Source organism: Chlorocebus sabaeus, chromosome 22 (assembly GCF_047675955.1).
Source record: "Chlorocebus sabaeus isolate Y175 chromosome 22, mChlSab1.0.hap1, whole genome shotgun sequence".
Classification (NCBI taxonomy): domain Eukaryota; kingdom Metazoa; phylum Chordata; class Mammalia; order Primates; family Cercopithecidae; genus Chlorocebus; species Chlorocebus sabaeus.
In genome coordinates, this window is record NC_132925.1 from 95,068,297 (window position 1) to 95,093,635 (window position 25,339).

A 25,339-nucleotide genomic window follows, 5' to 3' on the forward strand; every position below is an offset into this window, starting at 1 on the left:
GTAGATAACTTGTTTTGATTTTATAGGCTTATAGATGAGATTCTGGGCTTTGGACTTTTGAGTTGAGCTGGTTGTTAAGACTTTGTAGTTACAGGGTTGTACATGAGAAGGACATGAGTTTGGGGAGGCCAGGGATGAAATGCTATGGTTTGAATATTTGTACCCTCCAAAATCATGTTGAAAGTTAATCCCCAGTGTGGCCTTTAAGAGGTGATTAGGTCATGAGGACTCTGCCCTCATGAATTGATTAATTCATTCATGCATTAGTGGATTAATAGGTTCATGGATTAGTGGGCTATCATGGGAGGGGGCTAGTGGCTTTATAAGAAAAGGAAGAGAGACCTGAACTAGCATAATCAGTCCCCTCACCATATGATACACTGCATCAGGACTCCAGAGTCTCCACCAGCAAGAAGACCCTCACCAGATGTGGCCCCTCTACCTTGGACTTCTTAGCATCCAAAACTATAAGAAGTAAATCCCTCAGACCAGGTGTGGTGGCTCACACCTGCAATACTAGCACTTTGTGGAGCCGAGGCAGGAGAATTGCTTGATCCAGGAGTTTTGAGACCAGCCTGGGCAACATGACGAGACCCTATCTCTACAAAAATGAAAGCATTAGCTAGGCATGGTGATGTGCGCCTGTGGTCCCAGCTACTTGGGAGGCTGAAGTGGAAGGATCACTTGAGTCCAGGAGGTCAAGGCTGCAGTGAGCCATGTTTGCACCAATGAACTCCAGCCTGGGCAACAGAGCAAAATCCTGTCTCAAAAATAAATAAATTTCTCTTTTAAAATAAATTACCCAGTTTCAGGTATTCTAAGTAACAAAAAATGGATTAAGACAAGCTTGAACTGCTCATTATAAAGTTTCTTTTCAACCTTTAACCTAATAGTTGGACATCCAATTCTTTTTTATAAAACTCCCTATGTGATTCTCATGTATAACTTAGGGATGAGAAACAGAGCCACTCATACCCAAACCACACCTACATTAATTAAATCGGAATCTCTGGTGGTGGAACCAGTAGTTCTGAAAGCTTCCAGTGATTTCAAATTTCAGCCAAGGGTGTGAACCACTGCCCTACAACCTAGGAGACTCTCACTTTTAAGAGGAAAGATGCTCTTTGCTAAGCATGAGGCAGGTAAGCCAAAGGCTAGGCAGGGAGGCAACTTTAGGAAATCCCAATAGAACTGGCCATGTTAGTGTACAGTATTTCCCTTTTTTTGTGGCCCCCAAACTGGTAAAACCTTATCAAATGTGTCAGTCAAGATTTAGCTGGTCTTTGGAAATTAACGGTAGTACCAAGCTCCTAGGTTGAGGTTGAAATTGGATAGGAGAGAGATGAGCTCCCTGAAGTTTGTAACACTGATGGTGGCAGCATTGCTTGGAGAGTTTCTAAAGATCATTCTCCTAAAAAGAAACTAGGGCTCCTTGGAGAAATAGTTGATTTTGGGGCTAAAGTGGGGATAGTAAAAGCTGATCCTGGAACATCTTGTGCCAAAAAATAAGTAGGTGTTTAAAAAATGATGAATGGCTGGGAGAGGTGGCTTACGCCTATAATCCCAGCAATTTGGGAGGCCAAGGCAGTTGGATCACTTGAGCCCAGGGGGTCAAGACCAGCTTGGGCAACATGGCAAAACCCTATCTCTACAAAAAAAGTACAAAAATTAGCAGTGTCTGGTGGTGCACACCTGTAGTCCCACCAACTTGGGAGGCTGAGGTGGGAGGATTGCTTGATCCCAGGAGGTTGAGGCTGTAGTGAGCCGTGATCACAACACTGCACTCCAGTCTGGGAGACAGAATGAAATCCTGTCTCAAAAAAATTAAAATGATGAAGGCATGTCAAAAGGATATAGGAGCCAACTAGCAGGAGTTACCAATGGCCAAATCTGGGGCAATTTGAACAAGAAATTAATGATAGTAGATTACAACTCATAAAATTCTTATTGATATGAATAATATATATTTTTTTTAACACATGAGAAGGGCTAGGTCTTCCTTATAGTAGAATTTTAATAAAGTTAGGAGGAATTATGGAAATAGAAACTTAGCATTTGGCAAATTCTACAGTAAAAAAAATTTAGTGGACTGAATGATGGTCTCTAAAGACAACAGGTACTGATCCTGGAACTTGTGAATGGTACCTTATGTGGTAGTTTTTTGCAAATGTGATTAAATTAACGATCTTGAGATAAGTGGATGATCCTGGATTATATAAGTGGATCCTAAATGCCATTACACTCACACCTTTCCTTATAAAAGACGGATAGAGGGAGATTAGACACAGCAGGAAATGTGAAGATGGAGGCAGAGACTGGAGTGATGTGGCTATAAGCTGAGGAATACTGGCTGCACCAGAAGCCGGAAGAGACAAGCAGTGGATTGCCCCCTAAAGCCTTTCGAGAGAACATGGCCCTGCCAACACTCTGATTTCAGCATAGTAGCTGATTTGAAACTTCTGGCTTCCAGAATTCTGAGAGAATCAATTTCTGTTGTTCTAAGCCACCAAGTTTGTGATAATTTTTTATAGCAGCCATAGGAAACTAATACACAAGTGCTGTTGGCAAGATTCATCAAAGGATGCCAAAATCAGTGGCCAAAATTATGCTCAAAAACAGAATATTTGCATAGTCTCAAAGTATCTCCCCACAAGACACTAACTACAAAAGAAAAACTAGTGGCCAGGCGCGGTGGCTCATGCCTGTAATCCCAGCACTTTGGGAGGCCAAGGCGGGCAGGTCACAAAGTCAGGAGATCGAAACCATCCTGTGAATGGTGAAACCCCGTCTCTACTAAAAATACAAAAAATTAGCCGGGTGTGGTGGCGGGCGCCTGTAGTCCCAGCTACTCAGGAGGCTGAGGCAGGAGAATGGCATGAACCTGGGAGTCGGAGCTTGCAGTAAGCTGAGATTGGGCCACTGCCCTCCAGCCTGGGCAACAGAGCGAGACTCCGTCTCAAAAAAATAAATAAATAAACTAGTAACATTACAGTGGAGAAACTAGGCAAATGTCACCTTAACTGCATGATCAAAGTTAATATTACCAGTAATAAGTCATACTGATGCCAGGCTTAGGCCTGTAATCCCAGCCCTTTGGGAGGCCGAGGCAGGTGGATCACCTGAGGTCAGGAGCTTGAGACCAGCCTGACCAACATGGAGAAACCCTGTCTTTACTAAAAATACAAAATTAGCTGGGCGTGGTGGTGCATGCCTGTAATCCCAGCTACTTGGGAGGCTGAGGCAGGAGAATTGCTTGAACCTGGGAGGCAGAGTTTGTGGTGAGCCATTGCACTCCAACCTGGGCAACAAGAGCAAGAGTCCGTCTCAAAAAAAAAAAAGTCATACTGACATCATGACCTACTGATATGCACTGAGAAGGACACCTCACTTCCAAAGGCCACAAAGATCCTGCTAGGGCCTTCCTGATGTCCTTTTCAAGGATAGGGCACAAGGGCAACCAATGTCCAGTACTAAAAAGGCCAAAATCCTAGGGTATGGCAATGGCACATGAATGCCAATACAGACTCCAGGGCTTGTCTGGGGGCAAAAGGGTCAGTGTAAAGATGTCAGATTATCCTCTCTTCAGAATGAGTCCTTTATTCTGAGATTATATCTTTCTTGTTTCTTTGAAGTTAAAATATACTTTCTTTTATGAAATAATGATTTTGACAGGTGGTAGTTTATTGTACTTACTTTGTCAAAAGGTTGAAAAATCTATACCAGCCTCCAAAGAATATGTTGAAATTTACTGTCTGGGAATTCCAAACATCAAGTCCAAGTGTTGTCCAATAGAACATTCTGCAATAATGGAATGTTAATAGCCCCAGCCACCTATGGTTATTAAGCACTTTAAATGTGGCTAGAGTAACCAAGGAACTGAATTTTTCCTTCTACTTAATTAATTTAAGTTTAAATAGCCACAAATGGGCAGCAGCTACTGTGTTAGTACAGTTCTAGGTATTACTGGGAGTTTTGTTTGTTTGTTTGTTTGTTTTGTTTTGTTTTTGTTTTTTTTTATCGTTAGGAGTCCTGTAGCCCACAAGGGATTCCCTCCCACTTTGTAAAGGTCAGGGATGTTCTGATGTTTGACACAAAACAGCACAACATACAGTCGTATCTGGCTGGATGGCTCAAGACAACCAGGGCCAGACAGTCACATTGGGAAGGAAGACGCATGTCTGAGTTTCCAGGCTCCTGTTTCTATGGCCCTTTCACCAGTCCTGGGCCTGCTCTCTCCCGCAGAAAGCAATAAACTCTGCTATAGAAACTATCTTTCAACTGACACCTACTTTCACCAACCTATGGCTTCTCCCAGATCATGCATGGAGTCTTTCAGGGAGGAGAAAGGGCAGACAGAAGGCATCTGTCCAGGTTTGAGGTTAGGAACCCTCCCCATTGGCCCCACAGTCATTCTTAGGCTAATGGCAGCTCTAGGTTTAATATGACTTAGGCATATATGGTTCTAGAAGCTGGGGTAGGAGGGACCATTTAGTATAATCAATTTGAATGTTATCTTAGAGAGTGGCAATGGCTAAGACAAGCCTGGTCCCTGGAGCTGTTGGGGGACAGCTGATTAGGTTCTTTAGCTACAGGATGAAACCCTGAACTTTATATTTTTAATCATTGTTTCCCCAAATTCTCCCATGCCTAGCCATAACTTTTCTTGCTACTTGGTTGATCATAGCCTCCATTTTCTCCAGAGCCTAGATCCTTCTCAACCCGCAGTGTAGGGTCCTAGAATGCAAACCATCTTCCCAGTTGCTCTGAGACTCTCAATCCTTACCAACCTTCTCCATTCTGCACCAATCCAGCTGGACCAGTCCACTTTTCCCCTCACACCCTGTGCAGATGGTGGCATGGCATCAGTTTTCCCTTTGCCCTTGCTTCTCCCTGAGTCATCAAGTCAACCTGAGTCTCTGGCACAAATGCAGCAGGACTGTCTGCCTCTCAGAGGAGATTCTCTGTAACCCCATGAGCAACAAAGTTGGACTTGGCAGAATGGAAATGGTGATGGGCAGGGCAACAAGGGAGCTAGAGCCTGGGCTTTGGGGCAGGTAAAGGATTTGAGGAATCCCAGCTTCAGGGTTATAAGCTTGGTGTCTTGACTTCTCCCTGTCACCTCATGTATCTAGTTACCACTGTGCCTCTTTTGCAACTGAACATGTTCCCTGTCTGGCCTTGCAACTTTTACCTTTCTCTTTCCAAATATCATCCTATTTTACTGACCTGGCAAATCTTCAGCCCAAGTTCTAGCTTTCTTTAGTAGCCACTCCCATACAGTGAGAGGCTCTACAACAACTGACAGACATTTGGACTGGTTCCATTTTCTGGCTATAACAAATAAATTTGCTATGAACATTCACATGCAAGTCTTTTTCTGAACATGTTTTCATTTCTTTTGGGTAAATGCCTAGGAGTTGAATATTGGATTGTATTGCAGGTATATCATCTTTTGAAAAACTGCCAATCTTTTCCAAAGAAATTGTACCATTCATTTTGCTTTCTGCCATCAGTGTATTAAAATTATTACTCTCCAAGTGGAGGCTCCATATGTGAATAAGTTGTGAGATTTCAAGTTCCAATACTTACTATCACAGCCTTTTAAATCTATAAGAATATATTTAAACTCATTTAATCCTTAGAAAATGTTCATGGTGAGGCATAATATAAATTATTGCATGTGAATTATAGTGATATAATTAACATACATATCTTTGATGTTCAGTTTGGTAAGTTTTGACCACTGTGTTTACCTGTGTAGTCACCACACAAACAAGAAACTATAGAACATTTCAATCGTCCCAGAGAGTTCCCATGCTGAATGTGTGTTGGTAATTTATTTATTGATTGCTGTGTAATACGTCATTATATGAATATAGCATAATTTCTTTTTTTCTTTTTTTTTTCTTTTTGAGATGGAGTCTCGCTGTTGCCCAGGCTGGAGTGCAGTGACATGATCTCTGCTCACTGCAACCTCCACCTCCGAGGTTCAAGCAATTCTCCTGTCTCAGCCTCCCGAGTAGCTGAGACTACAGGCACACGCACCACTACACCCGGCTAATTTTTGGATTTTTCGTAGAGACAAGGTTTCACCACATTGGTCAGGCTGGTCTCGAACTCCTGACCTCGGGTGATCCACCCGCCTCGGCCTCCCAAAGTGCTGGTATTACAGGTGTGAGCCACCACACCCAGCCATGCATAATTTCTTTATTCACCTGTTGATAGACATGTGGGTTGTTTCCAGTTTTTCACTATTAGAATAAGGCTGCTATATACATTCTTCTAAAAGTTTATTGTGAACAGGTTGTTATTACTCTTGGGTTAATAAAGACTAGAACTGCTGGATCATAGGCTAAATGTATGTTTACCATTTTAAGAAACTACCAAATAGTTCTCCAAAATGATAATACCATTTTATTTATTTATTTATTTTTACTATTTATTTACTTGAGACAGGGTCTTGCTCTGTCACCCAGGCTGGAGTGCAGTGGCGCCATCTCAGCTAACTGCAGCCTCTGCCTCCCAGGTTCAAGCGATTCTCCTGCCTCAGCCTCCCAAGTAGCTGGGATTACAGCTGTGTGCCACCACGCCCAGCTAATTTTGGTATTTTTGGTAGAAATAGGGTTTTACCATGTTGGCCATGCTGGTTCAAACTCCTGGCCTCAAGTGATCCGCCTGCCTTGGCCCCCCGAAGTGTTGGGATTACAGGCATGAACCATCGTGCCCGGCCAAAATGAGTATATCATTTTAACTCCCATCAATAATGTTTGAGAGTTCCAGTTGCCACACAAATTCACCAACATTTGGGGTTGTTAGTCTTTGTTTTAGGGATTTAAGAATGTAAGAAATGGTATCTTATTTTAATTTGCTTATCTCTGATGACTAAAGATGTTATATTATCATGCATGGTTCTCCACAGAAACAGAACCCATAGATGGGGGTGGAAAGAGAGAGAATGATACAGATTGATTTTATTTTAAGGAATTGGTTACATGCTTGTGTGGGCTGGTGGATGGCAAGTCCAAATTCTGCAGGGCAGGCCAGCAGGCTGCTGGCCCAGGGAAGAGTTATTGCAGCTCAAGTCCCAAGGCAGTCTGGAGACAGAATCCTTTCTTCTTCAGGGGATGTCAGTCTTTCTCCCTTAAGGCTTTTAGCTGATTGGCTAAGGCCCACCCATATTGTAGAAGGTAATCTGCTTTACTCAAAGCCTACTGATTTAAATGTTAGTCACATCTAAAAATCAACATCTAGACTGATGTTTGACCAAACATCTGGGTACCATAGCTTACTCAGTCAACTTGATACATAAAATTAACCATTACAGACCACTGAGCATCTTATTTATGTATGAATGGCTAGTTGTATATCTTTGTTTAAATGTCTCTTCCTTTGCCCATTTTTAATTGGGTTGTTTATATTTTTATTTCTCCTTAATAGGAGCTGTTTATAAATCATGGGTACAAATCCCTTGTTAACATATCTGTTATAAATATTTTCCCCAGCTGGACACAGTGGCTCACACCTGTAATCCCAGCACTTTGGGAGGCCGAGGCAGGCGAATCACGAGGTCAGGAGATCGAGACCATCCTGGCTAACAGGGTGAAACCCCGTCTCTACTAAAAGTACAAAAAATTAGCCAGGCGTGGTGGCGGGTGCCTATAGTTCCAGCTACTCGGGAGGCTGAGGCAGGAGAATGGCGTGAACCCGGGAGTTGGAGCTTGCAGGGAGCCAAGATTGGCCACTGCACCCCAGCCTGGGCAACAGAGCGAGACTCTGTCTCAGAAAAAAAAAAAAAATTTCCCCAGCCTGTGGCTTGTCTGTTTTCTTAAAGGTTTCTCTTAGTGACAGAATATTCTTCATTTTTAATTTATTGATTTTATGAAATTATATTTTTTATTTTATGGCTAATGTTTTCTCCTGTCCAACAAATCTTTGCCTACCTAATGTTTGCAAAAATAATGTTCTAAACTTTCATCTAGAAGCTTTATGGTTTTGGGTTTTATGCATACATCTAGGATTCATCTCAAATGTTATTGTGTATTTCTTTTTTACAGAAGTCCTGGAGTATTATTAATAGCATCTCATTTCCATTTTACAAATAAAAGGGGGCAATGTTCAGAACTTTAGCTAAGGCCATACTTCTAGGGCTCAAACTCTAGTCTCATTATAGCACATTTTCTGCATTCTCTAATATATGCCATGAAGCTTTCACTAAGCCCCCATCAAACCCAATGCCCTACAGAGTTTTTCTGAGACAGAGTCTCACCGTCACCCAGACTCTAGTGTGGTGGCAAGATCACAGCTCACTGCAGCCTTGAACTCCTGCACCCAAGTGATCCTCCTGCCTTAGCCAGCCAAACACTGGAATTACAGGTGTGCACCACTGCCGCCAGCCTACACAGATATTTTTATAATACCACCTTTACCACCCTAAAATGAAAATCCTAGGAAATATAAACTACCTACATATATACATTTCTAAAAATCAATAAATCACCTAGCTTAATATAGAAAAAGTCCTAAAAATAATGTAATTTATAATAAAAATGATATATTATTTCAGTATATACAGGCTTGAGCACGACTGTAATATAACACACAGGGTGTAAAATGCTTGATCCTATGCAGAATCACTATGAACGTGACAACTACATTGCAAATGGATTCAAGTGTGTTATGCTGGTTACTCAAATAACAGTTGGAAATTTTTTTATTTTTATTTTTCAATTTTTGTGGGCACATAGTAGGTGTATATATGTATGGAATAAATGAAATATTTTGATACAGGCATAAAATGCATCACATCAGGGTAAACAGGCTTTTGTTTTTGTTTGTTTTTTGAGGTCTTGCTATGTTGCTGAGGTTGGTCTCAAATGCCTGGGCTCACTTGATCCTCCTTCCTCAGTCTCCTAGCTAACAGATGGAAATTCTGTCAACAATGTGGGGTGAGTTAGAAATTCAAAAAAAATTTTTTGGTACCAAAGAATTGTTGAGCAATTGTTTATTTGCTTTACTGAGCATACCTCTCATCCATTGTTAGTGGCAGGAATAACTAAACATCTGGGAGGTCACAATCTCTATCAAAGCTACCAAGGCACATACTTCTCCTCCTTCTAATTTTTTCTTTTTTTTTTTTTTTTTGAGACACAGTCTTGCTCTGTCGCCCAGGCTGGAGTGCAGTGGCACAATCTCAGCTCATTGCAACCTTCAATTCCCAGGTTCAAGCAATTTCTCCTGCCTCAGCCTCCTGAGTAGCTGGAACTACAGGTGCCCTCCACCATGCTGGCTAATTATTTTTGTACTTTTAGTAGAGGTGGGGTTTCACTGTGTTGACCAGGCTGGTCTCGAACTCCTGACCTCAAATGATCCACCCATCTCGGCCTCCCGAAGTGCTGGGATTACAGGCGTGAGCCACCGTGCCCAACCTGGAATTATCTTATAAATATCTTGCACATGTGCCTAAAGACAAGGATGCTACATACGCAGTTTTGCTTACAACAGAAAAATAAAAGCTATTAAATGTCCACCAATAGGGAACTAATAATGGTCTATTAAGACAATGACACATTGGGCAAGGGTGGGGGAAAGATCTTTATTTACTGATACAGAACAATCTGTGAGATGGATTAGTTAAATAAAAAAGGACAACTGCGTATATTATGCTACCATTTCTTTTAAAAAAGAAAAAAGAAAAAAAAAGTAAAAACAGGGAATCAAGGATTGAGAAAATAAGCCACAGACTGGGAGGAAAATATTTGCAAAAGATCTATCTGATAAAAGTCTGTTATACAAAACATACAAGGAACACTTAAAATTCAACAATAAGAAAATGAGCAATCTGATTAAAAATGGGCAAAACCTCTAACAGATACCTCACCAAAGCTATACAGGTGGCAAACACATGAAAAGATGTTAAAATCATGTATTATTGGTGAACTGCAGATTAAAACAATGATTACCACTACATACCTATTAGAATAGTTAAAATCCGACCAGGTGTGGTGGCTCACACCTGTAATCCCAGCACTTTGGGAGGCTGAGGCAGGCAGATCACTTGCGGTCAGGAGTTCGACACCAGCCTGGCCAACATGGTAAAACCCCGCCTCTACAAAAAATACAAAAATTAGCTGGGTGTGGCGGCGGGTGCCTGTAATCCTGGCTACTTGGGAGGCTGAGGCACCAGAATCACAACCCGGGAGGTGGAAGTTGCAGTAAGCCGATATCGTGCCACCACACTCCAGCCTGGGCAACAGAACGAGACTCAGTCTCAAAAAAAAAAAAAGTTAAAATCCAAAACACTAATACCACAAAATGCTGGCAAGGATGTGGAGCAACAGGAACTCTACTTCATCACTGATGGGAATGTAAAATGGTACAGTCACTTTGCAGACATTTTGGCAGTTTCTTAAAAAGCTAAACATACTCTTACCATACAATCCAGCAATTTCACTCCTTAGTAATTTACTAAAATGAGCTGAAAACACATGTCCACACACAAACTTCAAGCAAATATTTACAGCAGCTTTATTCATAAATGACAAAGCATGGAAGCAACCAAGATGTTCTTCAGTCGATGAATGGGTAAATATAGCACATCCATAAAACGGAATATTATTCAGCACTAAAAAGAAATGAGCTGACCAGCCATGAAAAGACATGGCAGAAACTTAAATGCATACTACTAAGTGAAAAAAGCCAACCTGAAAAGACTACATACTGAATGGTTGCAACTATATGACATTCCGGAAAAGGCAAAAGTATGGAGACAGTTAAAAAGATCAGTGGTTTGGGAGGCCAAAGTGGGTGGATTACGAGGTCAGGAGATTGAGACCATCCTGGCTAACACGGTGAAACCCCATCTCTACTAAAAATACAAAAAAGTAGTTGGTTGTAGTGGCATGCGCTTGTAGTCCCAGTTACTCGGGAGGCTGAGGCAGGAGAATCACTTGAACCTGGGAGATGGAGGTTGCAGTAAGCCAAAACCGTGCCACTGTACTTCTGCCTGGGTGACAGAGCAAGACTCCGTCTCAAAAAAAAAAAAAAAAAAAAAAAAATTCAGTGGTTGCCAAGGATTACCATGGAGGGAGGGATGAATAGGAAGAACACAGAATTTTTAGAGAAGTGAAACAACTCCTTAAGAAACTATAATGATGGATGCATCTCATTATATATTTGTCAAAATCCATAGAATATACAAAACCAAGAGTGCACCCTAATGTAAACTATGACTTTGGGTGATAATGATGTGTCAAAGTAGGTTGTACCACTCTGGTGGAGGATAGGCAGGCTTTGCATGTCTTGGGGCAGGGGATATATGGGAACTTTCTACTCAATTTCACTGTAAATTCAAAACTGCTCTAAAAAATAGTCTTTAACAGAGAGAAAGATGTTTGCTTATTCATATCTTTGTAAGAAAAACAAAAAATGGGTAATATTGGTTGTCTAGGATAGAATGACGGGACAAGCAGGTGGCTGAGTGGAAGACTTTTCACTGTTCAACCTTTTATGTTTTTAGAATTTTAAGCCATAAGCTTATATTATCAAGTCAAAAAGATGAATTAAATTTTAAAAATAAAATTATACCCTCTGAAAATCCTCAGAAAATAATTTTAAGATGGTAAAAACGTTATATACAAAGATATTTCACTGCCAAATTAATATTACTAACAGGAGCTCATACCGTGACAGGCACCATTAGATTCTCTAAGAAAAAAATATTAATATAAATATCACACAGACAGGGAACAGGTCAAAAAATTATGAACAGACCAATGAAATATTTGGCAACCATTAAGTTTATAGAAAGTCTGTAACATATTGCTAAATTGTTATGTTAAAAAGCAGGTGGCCGGGTGCGGTGGTTCACGCCTGTAATCCCAGCAGTTTGGGAGGCCGAGGCAGGTGGATCGCAAGGTCAGGAGATTGAGACTATACCGGCTACCATGGTGAAACCCCATCTCTACTAAAAATACAAAAAATTAGCTGGGCATGGTGGCGGGCGCCTGTAGTCCCAGCTACTCGGGAGGCTGAGGCCGGAAAATGGCGTGAACCTGGGAGGCGGAGCTTTCAGTGTGCCGAGATTGTGTCATTGCACTCTAGCCTGGGCAACAGAGCAAAGAAAAAAAAAAGCAGGTTATAGTACTCTATATAGTACTCTAATATAGTACAAGTCTAATTGTTGTTAAAAGGGAAGAAAAAAGAGCTATGCAGAAAAGAAAGGCTAGAATAAATACACTAAGGTGACTATTTGCTGAAAACATGCAATTTTAATTTTTTTCGTTTCTCTAATTTTATCAATGTATTTCAATAAGCACACACTAAGCTGAAAAAAAATAAGTCTTTACTTTTTAAAAATGGTTTTCACAGACTTGGCATCTTACACTAACAGGAAGGTTCAATGGTGGGAAATTACCTGTATGTGACTTTGGCATTGTATAAACCAGAACTACACTTTTGGTAAGATATAGATTTGAGATTCAATTCTGACATTACCTGTTTGACTTTGAGCAAATCAAACATCTTCTCTTTTTCCTTGATTCTAGGATGTGTATAGTAACTCCTACCTTCCTTGCAAGGGTGCTTTTAGCATTAGAGGTACTTGTTTACAGTAAGAGCTCAGCATAGCCTAAAGCTCTATCAAAAGTATCCTTTGATTTCTTTGCTTTTTTATGGCTTTTAACAGCCATTAGGCACTCCATCCCATCAGCATCCCCAAGACACTGTTCTCTCCTTCCTTTGACAAGTGGCTAATTGTTAGTCAGTGGCATCGCCTGCTGGAACTTGAGATGTTAACATCTTCTACCCTCATCTTCCCTTAAGAGACCACATTTGGTGCTGTGCTCCTAGAACTCGAAACAAATACAGTCACATCTTCATCTACATGCTTATATTCTCCTCTATATTCCAGTCCTCTCTACTGTCATATGCCTTCTCCTAATCATCTGCTGCCAACCCTAAACACACACAGAAGTCCCACAACATGAGGCTTTATTCTAATGTTAGGGAGGCTTTCAATTTAATGGAAAAGTGAAACGTAGAGCTTAAAGTCCAATTGGACCTAGTAATGGAAAGTATCAAAATGTAAATGAAGATCTTGAGGGTATCCAGAAATACACCTCACAACGTCCACTCAAATCCCAATCAGTACATTTTTCTCTGATTAAATCTGAAATTTCTCAAAGACAAACCAGTCTTAGATTGTATTACCCTATTTAAACCTAGACATTAGAGTTTAAATAGACATCTGTAGATTAATCACAAAATCAAAGCCCAATTACAAAATGTTCTTAAGAAATAATACATTGAGAACCAAACAACAATGCTGATTTACTTGTCAGATTTTGATATTGTAAATAAACTTTTAGAATGGCTAATTAATGGCAGTTAACTGTCACGCAGAACTCATTTTACTCTCAGGACAACCCTAGGAAATATCCCCATTTTTCTACTGGGGGATGGGTAAACTGAGGCTCAGAAGGGATAAGGTTACACCCACTGAGCAGCAGATAAGGCATCAAACTCCAGACTAGGACACATTAGGACACATTTTTTGTTCAAAATACAAAATATTCATACTAGCTACAGATTGAGTCTTACATTCCTAGGAATCTAGGAGAAAAAAAGGTGCTTTCATACAAATCTTTCCATAGTCATTACATTTCAGATTTTACTCTCCAGCATGAAGCCTCTGATGTCGAAGAAGTGCTGAACTGTGCCTAAAGGATTTCCCACATCCAACACACTCATAAGGTTTTTCTCCAGTATGAATTCTGTAATGCTCACTAAGGTGTGCTTGTTTGCGGAAAGTTTTTTCACACTCACTACACTTATAAAGTTTCTCTCCGGTGTGAGTCCTTTCATGTTCAACAAGGGAAGAGTTCTGAGTGAAGGCTTTACCACATTCAATGCATGTGTAGGGTTTCTCTCCTGAATGAATTCTCTGATGCTGCATGAGACATGCACTCTGATTAAAGGCTTTCCCACATTCATTACACTTAAAAGGTTTATCTCCAGAATGACTTCTCCGATGACGAGTAAGGCATACGCTCTGACTGAAGGCTTTGCCACATTCTGTGCATTTATACGGTTTCTCTCCAGTATGAATTCGCTGGTGTTTAATAAGGGATGGGCTCTGACAAAAGGCTTTTCCACATTCATTGCATTTATAGGGTTTCTCTCCAGTATGAATTCTCAGATGCTGAACAAGAATTGCTTTTGTTTGAAAGGCTTTCTCACATTCATTACATTTAAAAGGTTTCTCTCCCGTATGGATTCTCAGATGTTGAGTAAGATTTGACTGTTTACGGAAACAACTTCCACATTCACTGCACACATAGGGCTTCTCTCCTCTGTGAATCCTCTGGTGCTGGGTAAGAGATGATCTCTGAGTAAAGAACTTTCCACATTCACTACACTTTGAAGGTTTCTTCTGCATGTGAACTCTCCGATGTTTCATTTTGAGTGATATTTGGCTGGAATTCATGCTGCTTGTAACACCAAATTCATACTTACAAAATTTTTTTTTCCTCACAGATGATTATCATTAGAGTAATACTGTTCTAGGAAAGGTTACTGTGTGTGTGTGCTCACACACATCACACATGCATTGCCGTCCCCTCTCATTCATCCCTGCAGGATTCCCCTTCCTCTTCCTTGTTCAGCCTGCATTCTCAACTTCTCCAAAAGTGAATCCGTGATGATCAGCCTCTCTGAAGAGAGAGATTAAGTTGTGACAGGTATTAGGAATTCTATAAAATTCCGTATCACGATCGATTCTGAAACAATCAAATACTAAAAACTAACCCAGGTAATTTGGGATCATTCAGATTTGCATCCACAGTGACAAATAACTGGAAAATATGAAACGAGTAAGTATACTAGACTTGGACATGTAAGTGTTAGGGAAACTTACTGTCCACTTAGTCTCTACTCCTCAAAAAACAGAGGAATAATAATTCTATTTCCTTAGGTTGCCTATAATCATGGCAGACTAGTGATAATCAAAGAGTTTCCCTTCTAAAACTTCAAATGTGAGTCAGGCTGTAACTTTCACTAGGCCTATCTCACCAGTCCTTCCTTATTCAGTCACCTTTACAGGTGTCTCACTGGATCTTTCTTTCTCTCCACAACATTCACCATCTATAGTTCTTTCCTTAAGTCTAACTGGAAACCTACAGGTTTGAAAACTAGAGTCCCGCTTACTGGAAGAAAGTAAGATATTGCTCTTTTGTTTCAGGAAAATTAGAGAAGTGGTCCTTAAAGAAGAAGGTTTAATTGGACAGTAACTTAACTACAGCATCATGGTCAAGGTGCTGGCCCTCACCTTTGTAGCCAGAGAAATACTTCAGAATCTGAAGTATACTAATCAGATTTATAAGGGGAACGAGAGAGAAAATAAAGTCACTTTATTTATTTACAATGAAAAACTTTTGTGCTCAATATAGAGCTGGTTAACACATTCTCTGGACTTTAGAAAAACAGTATGTGAACCAAATCATTGTCATTAGAGCACTCTTTGGGAAACGAACTGGAGAAAGAACAAAATATTTAATTGATCATAACTAAATGATCATCAAATTTTGAAACCCTGGTGCCCTAAATAAGCTACACGGAATTAAAGAATGAATATTCAGGTGCTGCACATCAGAGCAACCTCTTCCCTAGTAGGTGCTGGAGACACTAACACATTCTTTTTCTGAGGCCCATTTTTGTCTTAGTTTTCTAATCATGTAATTTACACAACTATATATCCTCACTTTAAAATATTTAGATAATATAGAAGTATATAAGATAGGCCAGGCATGGTGGCTCACACCTATCATCTCAACACTTTGAGAGGCTGAGGCAGGAGGATCACTTGAGGTCAGGAGTTTAAAAGCAGCCTGGGCAACATAGTGAGATACTGTCTCTACAAAAAATAAACAATTAGCTGGGTGTGGTCATGTGCACCTGTAGTCCCAGCTACTCAGTAGGCTGAGGTGGGAAAATCACTTGAGCCCAGGAAGTTGAGGCTGGAGTATGCCATGATCACGCCACTGCACTCCAGCCTAGGACACAGAGCAAGACCCCGTCCCTAAAAGAAAATTTTTGTTAGCAAAATAAACCTATTCATTGATTATCAAGTTGGGAGTATCTTCTTTCATTCCTTTTTTCTTCATATTTTTCTACACACATACAGCACTTAATTCTCTTTACATAAATGAAATAGTTCTACAGGTTCTGCTCTGCAATTTGCTTTTATTTCCCCCTAAAAAATGTGTCTTAGAGATCTCTTCATGTTGGTGGTACATATGGATCTACTGGGGCTGAGAGTCAACTGATACATACTGGTATATCTGTACAAATTGTTCACGACTACCTGCTTGGGCAACGCCTGTACCATACTGTTTGGTAAATATGTTGACTATCTTACCTAAACCTATCTTTATCTGATGTATTAACTTACAGCATGCATACGCTATATACAAAAACAAACTCTAGTTGGTTTAAGCAACTAGATGTAAAACCAAAACTCTAAGTACATTTTTAATTCCTTTACTCATATTTTTCCAAAATAAAAAGGTTTTCATCTTATCATACAAAGAATGCATGTTCATTCTATTAAATGGTCAGCTACTCCAAAGAGGAAATCACTTGCAACCCAGCCACAGAAAATAGAGTTAGTATGTTGATGGACTTTCTTCTAGGTATCTCTTGATGCATATAAACATAGATACATACATAAGTGTTCATGTATTATGCATACATATTAAACTAGACCAAATTCTTCAGGACACAGTCATATTCTCTTCACAGAGTTCCCATAACCTAAGAATACAATTTACCCAGAATTATTTTACTGAGTTTGACAGACACCCAGGCTCCATGTTGCCTTTTGATAGCCAGTGACAGTGTCAGTTGCAGTAACTTAAGCTCTTGTTCTAAACACGGCCAGAAACCCATTCCATATTCTCTGAGGAAATACCTAATCACATTTGCAATGGGTCTTTCAATAATTTACTACCCATATTCCTAGATCCAACCACTACATCATTAAGGCATCATACTTAGCAGTTCAGTAAGTGGTTTAAAGATGTGCTACCAGATGACTGTAGAGTCTTCAGTTCAGGTACTCTGATAAGAACTTAGTGCACTCTAACCAATTATTCTATAGCCTTTTTCACAGTGGGCCACTCTCACTGATTTGAGTAAAATGGTACCCATTTCTGCGTGGTTCTGCATTTTCAGTCTCCTGGGTCCACATATAGTGGACATTGGTGGGTCCCATCACTTCTGATGGCAGTCTCACAACCACCACCATCCTGGACTCTCTAGTTAGAGTTCACTTACCAAGACACAGGTTGTTAGGCACACAAGCAATACTGGCTTTTCTCCTGGGGGCTCTTCTCTTGAGGAAAGGCAGGAATTTGAGGTACTGAGGGAGGAAAAAGAGCCACCCATACATTGCCAGCCGACTTTTTACATATTCTGGATTTGGGGTAACTCAAGAACATCCCATCTCTAACCAAACGACCATTTTAAGTTTAAAGGAAAGAATATCGTTATTATCCTAGAGGAGTATCTCCAATGACAAAAATTAGTGGGTGGGTACACTTCAGAGTGATGTGGCAACGCACAAAGAGGGCAGGTCATTCTAAGGACTAAGCATCTGGGGGTAAAAATTTCTTTATAGGAGATCAGGGTGGAGCCCAATGGCTCCCCTAAGCCTACTGGAAAAGCCATTTATTTCAAAAGTCAAAGGCTGCAGGGCTACAACAGAGGGCAGGACCAGTAATGGACTCAGCCAAGAGGTGTGGATTCTAGTCTCAGTTCTGCCACCAATTTGTTCAGTGACCTAACGCAGGTCACTCAGTCTCATCCATTTCTTATTTGTTAAATGAAAGTGAAAAGCTAGATAATATTTAAAGCTTCTTCTAACATCAACATTCTATGATGCTTTGATTCTATATAGATGAGAAAAGAGCAAAAACCTAAAATCAAGCCCTTCCAGTCCATCTTTGATTGAATCTGTTTATTCATTTATTTGGAAAGTACTAAAGGTGCTAGCAGTGAGGTGAGTGGGTCTTGTTAAGAACGGGCTGAATGAAGGGGTGGCCTACCCCTCCACACCTGTGGGTGTTTCTCGTTAGGTGGAATGAGAGACTTGAGAAAAGAAATGAGACACAGAGACAAAGTATAGAGAAAGAAAAAGTGGGCCCAGGGGACCGGCGCTCAGCATACAGAGGACCCAGGCCACCACCGGTCTCTGAGTTCCCTTAGTATTTATTGATAATTATCTTTACCATCTTAAAGAAAAGGAAGTGGCAGGATAATAGGATCATTGTAGGGAGAAAGTCAGCAGTAAGACATATGAATAAAGATCTCTGTGACATGAATAAGTTTAAGGAAAAGTGCTGTGCCTTGATATGCATATGTAAACATCTCCATAAACCTTTTTAGTGCATAAAGAGCAGCATTGCACTAGCAAGTCCCGCCTGTCGCCCTAAGGCGGTTTTCTCCTTTCTCAGTAAACAGAACATACAATCGGGTTTTATACCGAGATGTTCCATTGCCCAGGGATGGGGAGGAGACAGATGCTTTTCTCTATCTCAACTGCCAACAACCGCCAAGAGGCCTTCTTTCCTCTTGTACTAGTCCTCCTCAGCACAGACCCTTCACGGGTGTCAGGCTGGGGGACGATCAGGTCTTTCCCTTCCCACGAGGCCATATTTCAGACTATCACATGGGGAGAAACCTTGGACAATATCTAGCTTTCCTAGGCAGAGGTCCCTGTGACCTTTGGCAGTGTGCGTGTCCCTGGGTACTTGAGATTAAGAGAATGGTGATGACTTTTAACTAGCAAGCTGCCTTCAGGCACTTGTTTAACAAAGCACACCCTGCACAGCCCAAAATCCGTTAAACCTTGAGTCACCATAGCACATGTCTCTTGCAAGGACAAGGTTGGGGGTAAGGTCACAGATTAACAGCATCTCAAATACAGAACAAAATGTAGTCTCTTATGTCTACTTCTTTCTATTTAGACACAGTAACAGTCTGATCTTTCTTTCTTTTCCCCACACTGAATCAACAGCAGGGAAACTTCCTGTCAGTTATCCTCCAATTAGAATTGGGCGAACTTCTCGAAAATAACAAGAGGATTGCCTTTTTGTGAGGAGTATCTGCTGTAAGAAGTTAAGGACCCTTCATAAGGGAAAGGTTTCAAGAACCCCTCCTAATGTAAAGAACACTGTATTCAAAGGCAGGAACCTGGTTTCCTAATACATCCCAATCTACTAGCATCTCTTAACTGACACTGAACAAACTGTTTATTTTCAAACTTCTCTTTTTTTCTCCCATTTGGTCAAATAAGCCAGCAATTATTTTCAAGCTTGCAGTCAACCTTTAATATTTAGCTCAAATGTGAACCTCCACACCTCTTTCATGTGGGAATTTTTTCTTGACTTTTTCAAGGCACTTCCTCGTCTACAATCTCAAAGAATTTTACAAGTTTCCACTGCAGGACTTTCTAGTCTGATTACACTCTGTCTTCCTCCACCAGACTTACAAGTACGGCATGGGCTCTGGGGCTAGGACTTTTGAACAAGTTACTTAACCTTTTTTGCTCCAGTTTTTTCAATTGTTAAACGGAGACGATAACAATAACCACTCTATAGGGTTGTGGTAATGAATAAGTGGGTTACTACATGGCAACTACTTAGAAGAATGCCAGCTGGTAAGCATTCAATAAATACTGCCTGCCGTTAAAGTATTGAGTCTATATGTCTTCATACAGTACCTATTTTGTTGCTGTTAGAGAAGAATAAATAATTAAGGGAAGGCGATAATTATTGCATATACTTATTTCAACCCGCACAACTTTGGAAAACGGCAAGGCAAGAAATAGTATTTACTTCTGGAAATCAGAAAACTGAAGTGCCCAGAAGTTCACTAACTTGCTCAAGTATGTACAAATCGAACCCATGTCCCCTGACTCCCAGCCTAGGGCTCTCGAACAGCCTCTCCTCCCTTCATGGCAAGTTTGCCCTAGGCCTCGGGCCTCCGCTCCAAAGGCCCTCCAGAAGGAAGACGCCCTGCCTCCCGACGGAGGCGCCGGAATCGACCCGCAGCAGCCCGCCACAGCGGAAACCGCTCACCATGCACTTCCCGCGGGGCTCCTCTCACGAACCTTGCGACAGGTGCCTGGGTGCTGCCCTGTGGAAGGGAGTAATTCCCAGACGCGCCCCGCCGATGTGACGTCAGCAGTCCGCGCCTGGGCCAATAACCACTGCCGTCTCCTCTCTAGGAAGGCAGGAGCGGCTTCCTCTCTGTGGTTCCTCCCCCCAACTCAGCTACGGGTTGCGGGTTTCGGTGCTCTGCGGGATAAGCCGGCTGCAGAAACAACCTGCGAGCCCACCTGACGTGCGTCTACCAGTACAGGGAAACAGAATGCAAGTCAGAAGGGTCGACCACAAGGAGCTCTTACTGTGCATCAGTTCATCCTGCAAGTCCGCCACATTTAACTTCCTATGTTACTGTCCTCTGGGGATACTCAAGGCTTTTCACAAAACTGGCTTCCACCTTCCTCACACACAACCTCACCTGGAAGAAAATTGACCTCCTCACAGAAACCCCTGACACCTTACTGACCCAGGATCTTTGTTTAGGTGGCCAAAAAAAAAAGCTGTACAGGCTAGGCGCGGTGGCTCACGCCTGTAATCCCAGCACTTTGGGAGGCCGAGGCGAGCGGATCACCTGAAGTCAGGAGTTCTAGACCAGCGTGCCCAACATGGAGAAACCCCGTCTCTACTAAAAATACAAAAATCAGCCGGGTATGATGGTGAGCGCCTGTAATCCCAGCCACTCCAGAGGCTGAGGCACAAGAATCACTTGAACCTGGGAGCGGGAGGTTGCAGTGAGCTGAGATCAAGCCACTGCACTCCAGCCTGGGTGACAGAGTGAGACTGTCTCAGGAAAAAAAAAGAAACAAGAAAAAAGCACTGCTTTGGGCTCAAATCCCTGATTCTCAGTGTATGAACTTTGCAATTTTACCTCTCTGTGCCTGCTTCCTCACTTATCAGGTATAATAATGGTACCATAGGGTTGTTGTGAGGATTAAATGAGGTTAATACGTGTGAATTACTAACATCTAGTATTTTTAAAATCTTCAGTAAATGTTAGGACTATTATCTGCTTCTCAAATCCCAGCTCCAGTGCCTATTGTTCTGCCTTGGCTTCAGTGACCTTTCAGGGCCTCAAGGTAGCACACTCATCCCTTTCTACAAAACTTCAGATCTTGCTGGCCCTAACTCAGGAAATAGTTGCACACATGGGCTCATCTTGACAGGTGAAGTCCAGAGATAAAGGCATGAGTGGAGAGTACCTTATTCACTTCCAAGCATTCCTATTGATCTGCAAGCTCAGGACAACGGGGCTGTGTGCATACCATCATATCCCTAGTGTGCAGCATATAGTAGTGAACACTTGCTGAGTAAATGAGATGCAGCAGAGAAATTATCCATTCCAGGCCAGGCGTGGTGGCTCATCCCTGTAATCCCAGCACTTTGGGAGGCCATGGAGGACGGATCACGAGGTCAGGAGTTTGAGACCAGCCTGATCAACATGGCAAAACCCCGTCTCTACTAAAAATACGCAAAATAGCCGGGTATGGTGGTGCGCCCCTGTAATCCCAGCTACTCAAGAGGGTGAGGTAGGAGAATCGCTTGAACCTGGGAGGCGGAGATGCAGTGAGCCGAGATCATGCCACCGCACTCCAGCCTGGGTGACAGAGCCAGACTCCATCTTAAAAAAAAAAAAAAAAAAAAAAAAAAAAATGGCCAGGTGCAGTGGCTCACGCCTGTAATCCCAGCACTTTGGGAGGCTGAGGCAGCTGGATCACGAGGTCAGGAGATCAAGACCATCCTGGCTAACATGGTGAAACCCCGTCTCTACTACAAAAATACCAAAAAAATAGCCGGATGTGGTGGGGGGCGCCTATAGTACCAGCAACTCCGGAGGCTGAGGCCCGAGAATGGCGTGAACCCAGGAGGCGGAGCTTGCAGTGAGCCGATATCATGCCACTGCACTCCAGTCTGGGCTACAGAGCGACACCCTGTCTCAAAAATAAAATAAATAAAATGAAATAAAATAAAATAGAATTATCCATTCCAATCTTCAGATTGGCAGTTTTCCCAAAATAGAGTCCCTATTGGACACAAATCAGGAATGGTGGTGCCACAGACTGGGGCCATCACTATCTTTGGCTAAAAAGTGACCCTTCGTAAAATTGTCAGTTGACATGCCATGTAACAATAAAGTTTCTCTTTCCAGGTGTCACATTCTCAGCACTTCTTTGGAATCAGATAGCAAGTTCTTCCCTCCAGCCCTAACATCTCACAGGCCAGAGAGCCTAGGTCTAATTATTCATTCCCCAAACATCAGGCTTCAAAGAATCTCCAAATCAGCAGGCTCTAGTGTGTGGAGGACATTAAGTCTGGAGTGAGGTACCCTAGGTAGAGCAGGTTACTAGAAACTGTAATCTGGAGTTTAATAGCAGTTTGGGCTGAGCTTCTTTCAAATGAGGTGTAAAATAGATGGTAGGGATGCACACCAAAAACATTCCATAACACTAAAATAACCTTAGCCCTCATGTGGCCAGTGGATAAAAGAAATGAAACTAATGCCACATACGGTCAAGATTAGGTTTCTGCCTTATATAGAAAGTAGGGGCCAAAAGGTATAATCAACTTACTTGTCACCCTCACACTCAGGAAAGTCTGAGATTCTGAGAAGAAAAACCCTCTCAATCTTATACAAGTGAGCTCCTCACATCCTCAGGATAAGGAAAAGACTGGAGCACTAAGTGGTCAATTCTAGGCTGGATGCAGTGGCTCAGGCCTGTAAGAGAGTCCAAGATAGGAGGATCACCTGAGAGCAGGAGTTTGAGATGAGCCTGGGTAACATAGCAAGAACCTGTCTGTACCAAAAAATAAAATAAACTTTTTTTTGAGACAGACTCTTGCTCTGTCACCCAGGCTGGAGTGCAGTGGCATGATCTTGGCTCACTGCAACCTCCGCCTCCCGGGTTCAAGCGATTCTCCTGCCTCAGCCTCCTGAGTAGCTGGGATTACAGGCATGTGCCACCATGCCTGGCTAATTTTTGTATTTTTAGTAGAGATGGGGTTTCACCATGTTGGTCAGGCTAGTGTCAAACTCCTGACCTCGTGATCCGCCTGCCTTTGCCTCCCGAAATGCTGTGATTACAGGCGTGAGCCACTGCACCCGGCCATAAAATAAACTTTTTAAAAATTAGGCAGGCATGGTAGCTCACATCTGTAGTCCCAACTACTTGGGAGGCTGAGGTGAGAGAATCGCTTGAGCCTGGGAGGTCTAGGCTACAGTAGCTAGGATCATGCCACTGCACTCCAGCCTGGGCAACAGAGTGAAACCATCTCAGAAACAAAAAAAAAAAGTGGTCAGTTCTACAAAAGATAAAGAGGCATATGGAATAGAGGTATAACCAATACAGGGAAAAGTGAATGAAATGCAAGGACATTGCAGTTTGAACCTCATCTGACACTGGTTGTGTAGTCTTGAGCAACCCCAATCACATCTTTCCTCTTTTGTCCTGAGGATCTGATGTGGCTTCATCCCACTGTGTCCTTCTGAAGTCATGAATTAAATTTCAGTGCACAATAAGCAAGACACTCAAATTCTTTATCATCCCAGAGCCCAAAATCTCAGGAAGTGCTTCCACTTTGGAACCTTTTTTTTTTTTTTTTTTTTTTTAAGAGAGAGGGTCTCACTCTCTGACACATAGGCTAGAGTGCAGTGGCATGATCCTAGCTCACTGCAGCTCCAAACACCTGGGCTCAAGCAATCCTTCCACCTCAGGCTCAGCGTCCAGAATAGCTAGGACTATAGGCATGCACCACCATACCCAGCTTTTTTTTTTTTTTTTTTTTTTTTTAGAGACAAGATCTTGCTATGTTCCACAGGATGCTCTCGAACACCTGGCCTGAATCAATCCTCCCACCTCAGACTCCTGAGTAGTTGGGATTATAGGTGCGAGCCACCATGCCTGGCACACTTTAGGATTTGTAAGCTCCAAATGCCCTCCTGCTAGGCCAGCATTACTCTTCCGTTCCTGTTTACTATTTCATAGCTATTCCAGTTGACACAGGTATGTCTCTGCAGTTGCATGCATTTTCCTCTTCCTGCTGACCCTGACATCAATATAATTGAAAGCATTTTGTTAAATTGTGATAGGACTTTTAAATCTCTAATTGAAAAACACTGTTTTTTATGGGATCTTCTGTTTAATAAAACCACATACCTTATCTTAGGGAAAGTTGCAGAATTCTTGCTCCTGGCAGACACTTCATGGATACACATACTCACCATGCATCCTTCCTGCTGACAACTGGGGACCTAAGTCACAACCTGCAGACTGGCACACAGAAATGTCTGACTCTTCAGCTGAGTTCAACAAATACTTATTGAGCACCTCCTAAGTACCAGGCACTGTTGATACAAAGGTAAACAAATTTCACATTGTTCCTTCCCTAGCAAAGCTGACAAAGGGAAAGATGTGTGAACAAACCATTATAATGTAACATAATAAAATGATGAAAAATACAAGACAGAATAAAACATCCATGAGGTTACAGACAGCTTTGAGATATTGCCTGAGCACATTCCTAAGTGAAAAATGGGAGTTTTGCTGGCAAGCAGAAGCAGGGAAGGGAATTGAGGCAACAGGAACAGTATGTGCAAAAGTGCCAAAGTAGAGTCCAGAGGTGATATTCCAGAATCACAGGAATTTGAACTATGGAATAGAACATGCCAGGCAAGGAATGGCACCTGGGGATGGCAATTCAGGCGTGGGCCAGATGAGGGGCCTTACATGCCTCTTTAAAGGACTAGTACTTTATTCTGAAAACAATAAGCAGCTAGTTATGCTTACAAAGATCAAGAAGAAATGTGAAAATGGCGTAGTGGGGCAAGAAACCGGAAGACTGTTAGATAAATTTTAAAATAGGAAGTCTAGCACAGTGGCTCATGCCTATAATCCCAGCACTTTGGGTGGCTGAAGCAGGCACACTGCTTGAACCCAGGAGTCCGAGACCAGCCTGGGCAACATGGTGAAACCCATCTCTACAAAAAAAAAAAAATACAAAAATTAGCCAAGCATAGTGGCACATGCCTGTAGTCCCAGCTACTTGGGAGGCTGAAATGGGAGGACCACTTGAGTCTGGGAGGTAGGGTATGCAGTAAGCAGAGAGCATGCCATTGCATTCCAGCCTGGACAACAGAGTGAGATCTTGTCTCAAAAAAAAAAAAAAAAAAAAATTAAAATTAAAGG

The 25,339-nt window shown here is 41.9% G+C and overlaps 1 protein-coding gene across 3 annotated transcripts; it reads right to left on the bottom strand.

The window, feature by feature from the left end:
* Nucleotides 1-10,500: 10,500 nt before the first annotated feature.
* On the bottom strand, nucleotides 10,501-21,733 carry ZNF501 (zinc finger protein 501). Of its 3 annotated transcripts, none has more exons than XM_007983898.3 (2): nucleotides 20,165-21,733; nucleotides 10,501-14,708 (listed from the first exon to the last, which is right to left on the bottom strand). In XM_007983898.3, exon 2 carries the CDS (start codon nucleotides 14,480-14,482, stop codon nucleotides 13,667-13,669), a length of 816 nt encoding a protein of 271 aa, XP_007982089.1. In that variant the 5' UTR covers nucleotides 14,483-14,708; nucleotides 20,165-21,733; the 3' UTR covers nucleotides 10,501-13,666. The 3 variants fall into 3 exon arrangements, with proteins under 3 accessions (XP_007982089.1, XP_007982088.1, XP_007982090.1); XM_007983897.3 differs by having other exon boundaries at nucleotides 20,133-21,733; XM_007983899.3 differs by lacking the exon at nucleotides 20,165-21,733 and adding an exon at nucleotides 17,329-20,123.
* Nucleotides 21,734-25,339: the final 3,606 nt, after the last annotated feature.

Coding starts and splice junctions, on each gene's coding strand:
- ZNF501 (XM_007983898.3), bottom strand. CDS start 14,482: ATGAATTCCAGCCAAATATCACTCAAAATGAAACATCGGAGAGTTCAC.